This window comes from Caretta caretta, chromosome 7 (genome assembly GCF_965140235.1).
Source record: "Caretta caretta isolate rCarCar2 chromosome 7, rCarCar1.hap1, whole genome shotgun sequence".
NCBI lineage: Eukaryota > Metazoa > Chordata > Testudines > Cheloniidae > Caretta > Caretta caretta.
Window position 1 is genome coordinate 19,253,081 of NC_134212.1, and position 15,112 is coordinate 19,268,192.

The window sequence follows — 15,112 nt, forward strand, 5'->3', positions numbered from 1 at the left end:
GGTAATAATGCCGATAGACAGCAGTCTAGTTAGCTAGTCTAGAGCTTCCCCTATTGCAGCTATACTGGTGTTAGCAACTGAGGGAAATTTTTAGGGAAAAGGATAGTGTAGATACAGCCATGGGGAGCTCTTATGCTTTTGGACTGGAGCTGACTAGACCTAACCTGGTCTAACTTCTGAGAAATTCAGCAAAAATACCTCTGCATCTGTGTACTGGGTTCCAGCACCTGACATCAGGATGACTCAGCAGAAAATCCCTGTATCCCCAGGGACGGTGCTAGGCTCTGCCATACTTTTACACTACACTGTAAGCTTAGCAGCTTTGAAAGCATTATTTAACAACTCTCAATTGTGGTGCAAATAATGGCCCCTATGGTATGCCATTCTGCAGTATGTTTGATTCTCCATGTGACTGGCAGCCATCATTGCTGCTGGGGGAGCTGGTCAAACACGACTTCTGCCCTCCTGCCATCTTTTCTTGGACAGCAAAGATCTGAATTATAACCCACACAAAGTATTCCGTATGCCATGCCAAGTAACAAAGAGCCCTGAAGGTAAAAAGGCTTCTGGTTACGCAGCTGTGTTGCAGAATTAAATTATAGCTATCCGAGCAAATTATCCCAGTCAAGGGTAGTCAGGAGCCTCTCTCTAATGGACGTTCAGCAGATAAGGCTGCTTTCTCTGATATGATAATGGAAGCAGAACTGTTAATACTGTGTGAACGGGAGCTGCATGTGGGATGTGTCTTCACCCTTGGCCCTGTGCACCTGGCTATGATGTCAATTGCCTATCACCCTGTTGGATTACCTCCCCCTCTAGGCAAAAAAGAAACCAGAGAGCTTCTTTGAGATCTTTCCCACTTTTCTGCCAGGAGCACTTGGAAGCAATGAGAGAAATTGGATTCATTTTCTCTTCTCCAAGTATTTTGATCCAATATTCCAAATTATGTACTATTAGCTCCGGGCTGAGATAAAGCAGATTCCAGCCATGTCTCTCCTAGATGGTCTTTTTCTACTCTGTGGGCTTACTGATGCAGGGACTTTAGTGGACTGCTGTGATTGGCTGGAACGTAAACCTTCCTTTGGCAAACTCTAAGCATTGAGGTTATTGAAACCTTGGCCCTGCACCTTGGCTCTTGACTGAGGCTAGTGCGTTGCCCTACATTGCCTTCAGTGCATTGTTTCAACAGAGATACAATATTATATGCATGGATTCAGACCTGCTTCAGAGTTTAGCATTGGGGAATGATCACTCAGTGATTCTTCAGTCTATAAGGAGCTTTTAAAAACCAACAAATCAAGGGAAGAAATTATTAGAGGACACTGCTAATAAAAAAATGCTATAAAATAGCATTTCAACTGAGGTCTTTTGCTTCTACAGTATATTAAATACAACACAATCACATTGTAGCCTTAAATACTGATTAACAGATACCAATTACCAGGCAGCATATATCATTGTATAGATTAAAGTAATATCCAGTTAATTCTTTATTGCAGAATGAAAGCCTGTGCTCAGAGCGAGCTTTGTCAAATGATTTTTTTTCTATTACTGTGAATACAGTAATGGATAAATGGGCTGTACTGAAAGTCCTAAAGACTGAACTCTTTATTCTCAGTGCAGTTACCGCGTGGGCAGCACCAGAGCACACTTCCTTCATATTGCCGTGTCAACGTGCCTCAGCCCTGCATGGGAAGGGCCACATCTCAGAGTTTAGTAGTCGTTTCTCTCTGCTGAGGCTGCCAACAAAGGTGCCATGTGATAGTGGTTTATGTGAGGTGGACACCTCTCTACTGCAAACTGGACTGGGAGTGACAACTGATTTCACACAGGCCACCAAACAGTTCTGAGATGATCAACAATAACAACACTTTTCTAGTGCCTTTCACCCAGGGATCACAATTTGCCCACATTACCTGAATCTCCCGATTTCCCTGCAGCCACCTCTGGGGTGGAATATATCAGCTAGTTAACAGCGCTCAGTGATGTGATGTAACATTTGTAGGGTGGGAAAAAAATGCAGTGTATTCAGCTGAAACTGCCAGGGGAATTTAGGTAGGCAGCGTGCAAGTTCAAGTTGGCATTTAACCAGGACACAAGTAGTAACAACCCTATTCTTATGAAAAATGTCATGAGATATTTAATGACCACAAGAAGTCAAAAACTCCGTTTTATGCCTCATCTGAGAGAAGACACATCCAGTAGCACACTGCCCCATACTATTATGTGGGGTGAACACTAAAACCACTTCCAGCTGCATCTAGGAGCAACCTGGTAGTCACCCATCCAAGAAATGAGCCAAACCACCCCTGCTTATTTTGGACCTGCAGAACTACACACTGTGAGGTGGTACAGCAACAGCTTTCAGATACTGCCATCCTGAGTATTATACAAACCAATGATCCGAGAGGTGAAAGGCTCCAAACCCCACCACCCATCCCTGACCCGTCAACTCCCTTAAGTGCTTCATTTTTATCTCTCTAGTAACATGCTAATTTTACCTTCAGGAGTCTTCCATTTGCTGTGCCCAGAAACACAACAGTGTAATTATTGACACTGGAAACGGCCACCGAAGTGAGGCCCTGGTATATGAACATTGGTGTTGCCTTTATGGGTTGCAGGATGGCCAAAGGGTGTTGGAGATGGGCTGCTCCACAGTCTAATTGCTCTGGCTGCAGCTGCAAAGAAACATTCATGTCAAAGCGTGGCAACAAAATAAAAACACTTCTCACTGAGACTATACCCTTTGAACAAAACAATGCATTGAGGGTTCTATGCCATACACAGGGAAACCTTACCATTGGATATTAAATAAGAAATATTAGTCAGTAGTTACAATTGAGAAAATGGCTGTAATAGTGGCACCTTCTTACTCATTAGATCTGCTCTCTGCGGCCAAATCCTGAACCACTGCACAGGCTCAAGAAAGAGAGCTTTGTGCTACAGGGCTTCATAGGGGCTGAGGGAAGAGAATCCTTCTGCCCATACTGCAGGGCACCAACAGAGTCACTTGTAGATCACCACTACAGCCTCAGGTCTCCACAACTGTCTAAGGCTTCTTCATTCCTTACATCCTCTTGTCGGAGCCTTATTCCTGAACCTTATATGCAATTCCCTATGGTAATAATGTGGAGAGAACCCCATGATACTCAGGAGAGCTGAGTTCCCTGTCCAGCCTCTGCATGATTGGGATGTCAGTTCCACGGCCTTTGAGACCTCTCTCATCCCTCCTGCAGCTCACAGGATTTGTCCCTGAGGATATGTCTACACTACAGTGTAAACCCAGGGTTAGCAGAACTCAAATTACCAGACCCAAGGTTTGTTAGGGCTTGAGCGTCTAGACTCATACCCTACCAACACTACAAAAAGAAAGATTCTAGGTGGACTCCTCCTGAAGGTCGAGACAGCAGACTGGACTTCTACATAGATTGCTTCTGCTGACGTGCACGGGCTGAAATTGTGGAAAAGCAGCATCGCTTGCCCCACAACCTCAGCCATGCAGAACACAATGCCATCCACAGCCTCAGAAACAACTCTGACATCATAATCAAAAAGGCTGACAAAGGAGGTGCTGTTGTCATCATGAATAGGTCGGAATACGAACAAGAGGCTGCTCGGCAGCTCTCCAACACCACTTTCTACAAGCCATTACCCTCTGATCCCACTGAGAGTTACCAAAAGAAACTACACCATTTGCTCAAGAAACTCCCTGAAAAAGCACAAGATCAAATCTGCACAGACACACCCCTGGAACCCTGACCTGGGATATTCTATCTACTACCCAAGATCCATAAACCTGGAAATCTTGGACGCCCCATCATCTCAGGCATTGGCACCCTGACAGCAGGATTGTCTGGCTATATAGACTCCCTCCTCAGGCCCTACGCTACCAGCACTCCCAGCTACCTTCAAGACATCAATGACTTCCTGAGGAAACTACAATCCATCGGTGATCTTCCTGATAACACCATCTTGGCCGCTATGGATGTAGAAGCCCTCTATACCAACATTCCACACGAAGATGGACTACAAGCCGTCAAGAACACTGTTCCCGATAATGTCATGGCTAACCTGGTGGCTGAACTTTGTGACTTTGTCCTTACCCATAACTATTTTACATTTGGGGACAATGTATACCTTCAAGTCAGCGGCACTGCTATGGGTACCCGCATGGCCCCACAGTATGCCAACATTTTTATGGCTGATTTAGAACAACGCTTCCTCAGCTCTCGTCCCCTAACATCCCTACTCTACTTGCGCTATATTGATGACATCTTCATCATCTGGACCCATGGAAAAGAAGCCCTTGAGGAATTCCACCATGATTTCAACAATTATCATCCCACCATCAACCTCAGCCTGGTCCAGTCCACACAAGAGATCCACTTTCTGGACACTACAGTGCTAATAAACGATGGTCACATAAACACCACCCTATACCGGAAACCTACTGACCGCTATTCCTACCTACATGCCTCCAGCTTTCACCCCGACCACACCATACGATCCATTATCTACATCCAAGCTCTGCGATACAACCGCATTTGCTCCAACCCCTCAGACAGAGACAAACACCTACAAGATCTCTATCAAGCATTCTTACAACTACAATAACCACTTGCAGAAGTGAAGAAACAGATTGATAGAGCCAGAAGAGTTCCCAGAAGTCACCTACTACAGGACAGGCCTAACAAAGAAAATAACAGAACGCTACTAGCCGTCACCTTCAGCCCCCAACTAAAACCCCTCCAACGCATTATCAAGGATCTACAACCTATCCTGAAGGACGACCCAACACTCTCATAAATCTTGGGAGACAGGCCAGTCCTTGCCTACAGACAGCCCCCCAACCTGAAGCGAATACTCACCAACAACCACATACCACACAACAGAACTACTAACCCAGGAGCCTATCCTTGCAACAAAGCCTGTTGCCAACTGTGCCCACATATCTATTCAGGGGACACCATCACAGGGCCTAATAACATCAGCCACACTATCAGAGGCTCGTTCACCTGCATATCTACCAATGTGATATATGCCATCATGTGCCAGCAATGCCCCTCTGCCATGTACATTGGGCAAAGTGGACAGTCTCTACGTAAAAGAATAAATGGACACAAATCAGATGTCAAGAATTATAACATTCATAAACCAGTCGGAGAACACTTCAATCTCTCTGTTCACGGTTGTTACTCTGAAACCTCTCCTCACAATGCGCAGGATAATCAAGGTGGGCCATTTCCAGCACAAATCCAGGGTTTAACAAGAATGTCTGAGGAACGGGGGAGGGAGAGAGGGAGGAATAAACAAGGGGAAATAGGTTACTTTTTTTTAGACTCAACCATTCCCAGTCTCTATTCACGCCTAAGTTAATTGTATCCAATTTGCAAATTAATTCCAATTCAGCAGTCTCTCATTGGAGTCTGTTTTCGAAGTTTTTTTGTTGAAGGATAGTCACTTTGAGATCAGAAATCAAGTGACCAGAGAGATTGAAGTGTTCTCCGACTGGTTTATGAATGTTATAATTCTTGACATCTGATTTGTGTCCCTTTATTCTTTTACGTAGAGACTGTCCAGTTTGCCCAATGTACATGGCAGAGGGGCATTGCTGGCACATGATGGCATATATCACATTGGATGAAGAAGCTCACGAAAGCTAATGCTCAAATAAATTGGTTAGTCTCTAAGGTGCCACAAGTATTCCTTTTCTTATTGTGAGGAGAGTGATCACATTAGATAAGCTATTACCAACAGGAGAGTGGATTTGGGGGGTGGGAGGATGGGGAGAAAACCTGGATTTATGCTGGAAACGGCCCACCTTGATTATCATACACATTGTAAGGAGAGTGATCACTTTAGATAAGCTATTACCAGCAGGAGAGTGGGGTGGGGGGAGAGAAAACCTTTTGTAGTGATAAACACCCATTTTTTCATGGTCTGTGTGTATAAAAACATATTTTCCACAGTATGCATCCGATGAAGTGAGCTGTAGCTCACGAAAGCTTATGCTCAAATAAATTGGTTAGTCTCTAAGGTGCCACAAGTACTCCTTTTCTTTTTGCGAATACAGACTAACACGGCTGTTACTCTGAAACCTATACTCATTTGTAACCCCAGGTTAGACACTGTTGAACCCTGGGGTTTGCCACTGTGGAATGTATTGAATCATTCAGACCTGAAGACAGCTGGCAACCAATTGCAATTTTTTCTCTTTTTCTTTAAAATTAAAGGGTAGTCAGGATTGTTTTTAAATAGAGTGACCCTGAATAGCATTTTCATATGAGCAAACTTTTCTGAGATTGAGGGCTGTAAACTCAGGGCCCAATCCCGCTCCTACTGAAGTCAAGGGCAAAGTTTTTTACGGATTTTAAATAGGCTGGATTCTGATACCCCTAATCATGTTTAATAGTAAATCACTCCATGAATGACCCATTGACTTCAGTGGGACTATCTGTGGAGTACGGTGCTGCTCATTGTCAGTACGGGTCTCAGAAGCTGGATCGGGCCCAAGGCTACAGTGGCACAGATAGGCAGCAGGATACTGGAATGACAAAATTAGATCAGAGCAGAGAGAGTGAAGATTTTAATTCTTAAGGGTTCCTGATGGTCCTGTGGCAGCCCAAGGAGATACTAGAGCCCTGGGCAAGGAATTTGCTAGCATCCTCCTTCGTCTGAGTCCAGAGAGAACAAGCAGCTGACAATAGTTAGATTGAAAAATACTTTTACAAAAAATTCACTTCCCTTGCACTGTCTGCAAAGCTTGTTAGCCTCTATGATCTTTATAGATCCTCTTTGTTTTGCTGTCCCATAGCCCAGAGAGACTTGCTGCTTTAAACTGTGTGTGTGGGAAATCCATCCACGTAGTTTAAGCACAGCACGAGAGTCTTACACAACTCAGCTACTTCCCATCAACCCCCACATGCTGCCCGGCTGGTGTGGCTGCCTAACCACAAAATGGCAAAAAGCCCTGCAAGGAGAGGAATCAGCTTTGGAACTTCTTGGCTCAGGGATTCTGAGTGGGGGGGAGGGGGCGGCTGGCAGTGAAGCAGTGCTGAAGGCGCACGCAATGAACTGGAGGACAGGCTGGGTCACAAAGGGATCTGAGACAATCCAGGTCAGGGACTGGGTTGCTTGTCACTGATGGATCCCCACTGCTCTCTATGCCTCTAAATGGCTCCAGGCAATATGACTTTATGGCTAGAATGAGGTTTGGGGACAGGGTGCCTGGGCTGGTTAGTGGCAGAGGGAGGGACTGGTGAGGCATAGGCGCCGACTTCCCCTCTTTCACGTGGGTGCTCGACCCCCCCGCTCTGCCCTGGGCCCCACCCCCACTCCACCCCTTCCATGAGCCCCTTCCCCTGTCCCACCCCTTCCCCGCCCCCATTCCAACCCTTTCCCCAAAGTCCCTGCCCCAACTCCGCCCTCTCCCTGCCAAGATTCCAACTCCTTCCCCAAATCCTTGCCCTGGCCCCATCTCTTCCCTGCCTCCTCCCCTGAGCGCGTGGCACGTTCCCGCTCCTCTCCCACCTCCTAGAGCGATCTAACGGTGCCAAACAGCTGTGGCGGGAAATGCTAGGAGGTAGGCAGAGGAGGTGGGGGGAAGGGAGGGGAGCTTGGCTGCTGGTGGGTGCAGAGCATCTACTAATTTTTCCCCATAGGTGCCTATGTGGTGAGGTAGGTGGAACAACTCCAGGGGCCCTGGGGAGAACACAGGAGCTGCTACATCCTCTCACAGGGCACAAAGCATGCCCGTCTCCTGTGCTGACAGCACAGGTGTGTACAGTTGCAGAAAGGGATGGTCAGGCCACTAGCCATGCCTCGTGCCCCTCAGCCATGTCCCCTCTGGGGCACTGATTACCTCACGCTGCCTTGCCTACCATTCCCAGTGCTCAGGTAGTGCAAGAACTAGCTATCCCTTGCCAGACCCAAGCATTCCAAAACCATGAGTCAATCTCTAAAAAAATCATGAGATTGACTTAAAAATAATAAGGGTTGAACCTTACGCTCAAAGCGACACTCGAGTGGAGTAAAGGCCAACAGGCTGAATCTGCAAAAGATTAAGACCAGATCTGTGCAAACCAGAGATGGACCAAAAACAGGGACTTTAAGTTGCCCTTCTCCACAAAGACAAAAATTTGGTGATTCAGATTAACTGGAAACTAAAACAGAAACCTGGGCCTGATTCTTCCTTGTTCTGCACCTTGTGTCATTGATTATAGCTGTGTAAAGTGGGTGTGGAATGCTCCCATTCTCAATCGTCTCCATACATGGTTTTGTTTTTGCCTAACTGGAATTTGGCCACCTGGACCCATCGGTAGAGCAAGCCAACACAGCCAAATTCCCCCAGCTTCACTAACGTTGCCCTCGGAGGCTCCTCCTCTCCCACACAGTATTTGGAGGCCTGGCAGGGCTTACACAGATTGCCTGGTTCCTCCAACACATGTCCAAGATTTCCTTCTGACTCCTGAGTGACGCTCCTTACAATTTCTTCCCTGACAATGTGGATGGATTTGACAGCATTCAAATGTCACAACAGCAACGCTGTTAAAAATTTACCTGGAGACTCCCCCACAGAGGTTTTTATACAATGCCCTGGCTGTACCTAAAGCCTTTTGAACGAATGGTATGTTTCTACAGCCATTATAATGTCATCTGTGGTGTCACTTCCATTGCTCATCTTGACGCAAGAAGCCATTGAAATGTTACCTCTGCTGCTCACTGGTGTGTGGCTATATATGACTCCCTAACAACAGCAGGAAGGGTGCAGATATGTATGGGGGTGACCTTCAGCTGTTACAGTAGCCTAAAAGAAGAAATAATCAAGGTCCCAGTTCCGCAAGGTACTTAAGCACTTGGCTAACTTTAAGCTTGGGAACAGTCCCATTGACTTCAATATGGTTACTTACATGTTTAAAGCTGGACATGTTTCACTACCTTACTGAACTGGGGCCTAAATGCAAAGAACTCCTTCAGAATAACACCGGGAGGTGCTGATTTAAACAGACCAAATGCAGGGGTCTGAAGATGCCTCTCTCTTATTAGCATACTGCTTTGGGTGTAACAAACCGCAGCTCATTCAGCGCTGTCTATCAGGGTCTCAAATCTGAATGCAACTCTATATACACAAGAGCCTCAATAGCCGCAATACGCTGGGTTAAAGAAAAAAGCCACTTTACAAGTGCATTACGCTTTGCTTCTCTGGCAGTTTATTACCCTTATTTTATTACGAGATCCTTACTGCCAGTGTAAGGAGCTGCTCATGCCACACAGAAAATGTTGACAATCAGCCTATTTAGCAACATTCCTGCCTGAAGAGTGTATCTTTACTGTAGATTAGTTCCTTTGGCGTTATTAACAGAAATGGGCCCAAACCAGATCCCTGGGTCTGGTCACCCCCCAACTCTGGAGGTATTCAAATTTCCAATCCTGCTTTGCTTCTGGGCCTATCTCTAGATGCTAAGGGCCAAATCCTGAGCCTATTATGCATGCTGAGTAACTAGGCTGTGTGGAGTGGGGTCTCTGTGGAGCGAGGGTTGCCACAATTGTGGTTGGATGTATTCCTGGAGGTTTCATCACATAACATAACCTTTAATTAAAGATTAATCTTTAATTTCTGGAGACTCCAGGACAATCCTGGAGGGCTGACAACCCACATAGAGGTAGGGAGGGAAGGAATACTTTCTCCAGGGCAGGAAGAGGCAGAAGTGCTCTCTGCAGCAGCTGCCTCAGCCCTTCAGTAACCTCTACAGTTCCTATATCCACTGCTACACAGCTGGAATCTACAGTCACAGATCTAGTGCTTCCCATGTATAGCTGTGCATTAGGGCATAGGTAGCACAGCACCCACTAGGCTGGAATGGATTTTCTAGGGACTCTGGAGCAGTCTGTTCTTTGGTCATTCCAAGTGCCAAGTTAGGAATCCTGAGCAGACGTCCATATGACACTGGTGTCACTTGCACAACTGGTGTCATCCCTGACATAATTTTAGGGTATGTCTACACTGTGATTGCAGCTCGTGTAGACATAATTTTGTTGGCTCGGGTACCAGAGCAGTGAAGCTGCAGCAGCATGAGCTTCCGTATGGGCTAGCCTGTGGGTAATTACTCACAGTTCCAATCAAGTCCGTGCAGCCCGCTGTTCCTTCACTGCTTCAAGACCCCAGCTAGCTAGATTATAGCTAGTTCAGGTATGTCAGTTCCAGCTGCTGCAATCACACCTCATGATTACAGAGCAGACTCCTGCTTAGAGATACTTTTAGCAATTCTATGGCAAAAACCTACAGTGTTGTCCATGCACATGTCACTCACAGAAGAATATTCCCTTCTTGAATAATCCAGGGAAATCTTAATTCGCTGCCCAGACAGAGTAAAAGGCTTGCAAACATTTTCTAGCATTCATCTCCACATTGCTGCTCAAACACAAGTTTATGGCCACAAGGTACAGACTAAGTTTTGTCCAAGAAAACCAACATGATACTTGGTTCTCCCTCCCCCACTGCCAGATACCACTAGCTTTGTTGGTCACATCCGACAGGAAGTAACAAAGCCTGATCTGAAAAACTTTTCTGCTGGAGCATGTGCCAAAAAAGGGGGCAACATATACTCAGAGTTATGGTGCAGTTTGTGAGCAACCAAGCCGAAGGGATGAAGTGCTGCAAATGTGAATGATTTTGCTCAATGTATTTTGCATTTTTACACCATTAGGTTCTCTTAAAAAAAAAATCTCGGCCCAATCTCCTAAAAAGTGACAGGTTTCAGAGTAACAGCCGTGTTAGTCTGTATTCGCAAAAAGAAAAGGAGTACTTGTGGCACCTTAGAGACTAACCAATTTATTTGAGCATGAGCTTTCGTGAGCTACAGCTCACTTCATCGGATGCATACCGTGGAAACTGCAGCAGACTATATACACACAGAGAATATGAAACAATACCTCCTCCCACCCCACTGTCCTGCTGGTAATAGCTTATCTAAAGTGATCATCAAGTTGGGCCATTTCCAGCACAAATCCAGGTTTTCTCGCCCTCCACCCCCCCCCCCCCCACAAATTCACTCTCCTGCTGGTGATAGCCCATCCAAAGTGACAACTCTCCACACAATGTGCATGACAATCAAGTTGGGCCATTTCCTGCACAAATCCAGGTTCTCTCACCCCCCCACCCCCCTCCCAAAAACCACACACACAAACTCACTATCCCGCTGGCAATAGCTCATCCAAAGTGACCACTCTCCCCACAATGCGCATGATAATCAAGGTGGGCCACCCCCAGCACAAATCCAGGCCTTCTCACCCCCCCCCACCTCCATACACACACAAACTCACTTTCCTGCTGGCAATAGCTCATCCAAACTGACCACTCTCAAAGTTTAAATCCAAGTTAAACCAGAACATCCGGGGGGGGGGGGGGGGGGTAGGAAAAAACAAGAGGAAACAGGCTACCTTGCATAATGACTTAGCCACTCCCAGTCTCTATTTAAGCCTAAATTAATAGTATCCAATTTGCAAATGAATTCCAATTCAGCAGTTTCTCGCTGGAGTCTGGATTTGAAGTTTTTTTGTTTTAAGATAGCGACCTTCATGTCTGTGATTGCGTGACCAGAGAGATTGAAGTGTTCTCCGACTGGTTTATGAACGTTATAATTCTTGACATCTGATTTGTGTCCCTTTATTCTTTTACGTAGAGACTGTCCAGTTTGACCAATGTAAATGGCAGAGGGGCATTGCTGGCACATGATGGCATATATCACATTGGTGGATGTGCAGGTGAACGAGCCTCTGATAGTGTGGCTGATGTTATTAGGCCCTGTGATGGTGTCCCCTGAATAGATATGTGGGCACAGTTGGCAACGGGCTTTGTTGCAAGGATAAGTTCCTGGGTTAGTGGTTCTGTTGTGTGGTATGTGGTTGTTGGTGAGTATTTGCTTCAGGTTGCGGGGCTGTCTGTAGGCAAGGACTGGCCTGTCTCCCAAGATTTGTGAGTGTTGGGTCATCCTTTAGGATAGGTTGTAGATCCTTAATAATGCGTTGGAGGGGTTTTAGTTGGGGGCTGAAGGTGACGGCTAGTGGCGTTCTGTTATTTTCTTTGTTAGGCCTGTCCTGTAGTAGGTAACTTCTGGGAACTCTTCTGGCTCTATCAATCTGTTTCTTTACTTCCGCAGGTGGGTATTGTAGTTGTAAGAAAGCTTGACAGCTTTCAGAAAGCTGGACAGGACAGGCCTAACAAAGAAAATCCAACGCATTATTAAGGATCTACAACCTATCCTAAAGGATGACCCAACACTCATTACACAGAAGTGTGGTAATCCTCATTTTACAGATGGGGAAACTAAGGCACAGAGCAGTTAAGTGATTTGACTAAGGTCCCAGGAGGAGTCAGACACACATGTCTTCAGAGAAGCAGCGTACTAATATGATAGGTATCTCTATTCTTCCAAAGATCACCCACTCCCAATTAGAAGGATTTCATTCTTTCCTCTTGTACATTGCAGAGCAGAGTGGAAGATCCTTTCTCTTCTATGTCTACATCGTTGTAAATCATAAGTTGCTGAGCTAAGATAGTTGCCAAATGGTTAATGGTAAACAGGATGTGGCCATTCTAATATAGTCAGAAGTTTATTTGGATTTGCACACATCCTTCTTCCCTAAAACACCTTTCTTCAGATTACATCATCTCTTCCAAAGGGAAGCCATCAGGGACAGGAAGTGTTCCCCTCACTTGGATTCTAGGGTGGAGTAGTCCCTTCTGTTTTTCAGTCTGTGAAGTGCAGTACCAAGATGTATTTTAGCCTTGTTATTTTATGGTAAACTGGAAGTGACCAAGTTACATCCTTCTCAGCATGCACTGAAATATTACTTTAGCTATTTGAATCACACGCATGCAAACACTTAAGTCATGAATACAAGGATAAAAGTGATTTTAGGTACAGCCTGGGCCAAATTCTACTCTCAGCTATACAAGAGTGACTAGAGGGTAGGGGCCCTAAACACAGAATTTGTTTCAATATCAACAATATTTTATCTTTTACCTATCGTAACAAATCTATGACCATTTGTATTTCATCACTGTCTCTGCTACACAACTGGGCCACTCAGAAATTCACAGGAATAGTATGGATAGAACTTGGATCCTTCAGCTCCAAAACACAACACCCTGCCACTTGAACTAAAGGAAAATCTCCACTATCAGTTAACAGTATGGGACCTATGATACATGCCCAGCTAAGCAGCTCTGTTTCCATCCAGTTGAGGACAGAAGTACAACACTCACACACTCTCTCTAGCAGGGCTTTTACAATAGGTATTTTCACTATTATTCACAAATGTTACAAATTGACTCAAGTCCTAAATAAAGTCTAAGAGGAGGTTTAGTTAGATCACTCTTGAGTATGATCTCAAAAAGAAAGAAAAAAGATTTAAAGTCCTAACCCATCTAAAACTAAAAGCTATTATATGTCATAAGTTTAGTTCTTCTTTATCTCAGCCTTAGAATCAGCCATGAACTGAAAAATGATTTACCAAAGTTTCCATCAAAACTATTTCATTCCCAAGAGCTCTGAATGAGAAGCTAGATTGCAGGATGTCAGCTTCGGAAGGAAGTCTGCTGGAAACAGAGGGAGGAAGAGGATTGGTGAGGCAACACTCAGGAAACCCATGAAATGTATTGATTTTTGTTTCCTGTGTTTGTGACCTTAAAAATAGTTCTTGTGCAACTTGAAATGCCGGAGTTTATGAATCAAAACCAGGCTGCAGCTTGAAAAACCTGCATGCTTCTGCTTTAGCCAGGCTTCTTCTTCCTTTGCCTCTGAAAGCATTATAGTGGAACAGTAAGTGGACGCAGTGTCTAACCCCCTCATGCATCTTATCAGAGTGGATTAAACTGCTGGCTTCTAACATGCCTGGAGTCCTGGGAAAACGACACAGCTAACATCAGATAATCCGCTCCAACTTGTTGATTTGTGGGACTTACAATCATCTTCAGAGGCTCAATATTTGGCAGCTGCCCCTACACAACTGACATTTTCAGGCCATTAATTCTGTGATAAAAAGTACCTTAGCTTTATCTCTTGCCTTTCTTAATGTAAACCATTAGCTTTTATTAACGTTTAGGTATAACTCAGGAAGAGCTATGATATGCAGACAGAACATTCCAAATAATTTGGGAATCATCTGGGGAGAACAGAGGGCTATGAATTCAAGCCAAAAAATATACTCCAGGGAAATACTCTTCTTCCAGGAGTTGTAGATACTAAAGCAAAATGGGCAAAATGAGGGATACTTGCAGGCAGAGCCAGCCACATTCCAAAAACAAAAAACACAAGCCTTCCTCTGTTTACAGCAAACCCAGACCTAGCCACAAAGTTCTTCCCAGGAGAAGTCTATTCATTATGGAGAGCTCTCAGTAAGGATAGCAGTTTGTACACCCAATCAAGTGTTTATCTGCTGGAGTGTTGCAACCAGAACTGTCAAAAATCAGGCTTTTAGGACGCCGGATGAAAATGTAATCCTCAGAAGAGGACTCTACTGTTCAGGGTACGTCTACATTACAAGCACTACGGTGGCACAGCTGTAGCGCTGTAGTGAACACACTTGTGACCTTGATGGAAGGGGGTTTTCTGTTGCTGTAGTAAACTCACCCCCTTGAGCGGCCATAGCTAGGTCAATGGAAAATTCTTCCATCAACCTAGCAGTGACTACCCAGCGGGTTAAGTCATCTTAACTACATCTCCCAGTGGGATGAATTTTTCACCCCCTTAGCAATGTAGCTAGGTCGACCTAAGTTTTACGTGTAGGCTATAGCAACCTAAGCAGCCACTCTGATTGCTGCGCTGCAGCCCAAGGAAGCATTATCAGAAAGCTGGTGTAGTAACTTCTCACCAGTTTTGGTCTGAAAAATCTGGAGACAAGTCACCGTGCCCTCTCAACCATTTGATGCGTTTATGATATTGATTCCAGCTCAGGTTGAAAACCGCTGATAAAAAAAACTGAATTTCTCCAAGAATCGGTGAACAGAAAATAACCAACCCCCACCCGTTCACAAGAACAACAAATTTCCTCGAAAAGGACTTTAAATGGAATTTGCGCCCAGTTCACACTATTTACTAAGAATATGTCT

The 15,112-nt window shown here is 45.1% G+C and overlaps 1 protein-coding gene across 1 annotated transcript in view; it reads right to left on the bottom strand.

Annotated features, from left to right (window-relative positions):
- Positions 1–15,112, bottom strand: part of PLXND1 (plexin D1) — a 123,647-nt gene that overhangs the window by 86,711 nt on the left and 21,824 nt on the right. Inside the window, exon 2 of the mRNA XM_048858075.2 lies at positions 2,502–2,678. Coding sequence (XP_048714032.2) covers positions 2,502–2,678 — 177 coding nt within the window. The remainder of the gene's footprint in view (positions 1–2,501; positions 2,679–15,112) is intronic.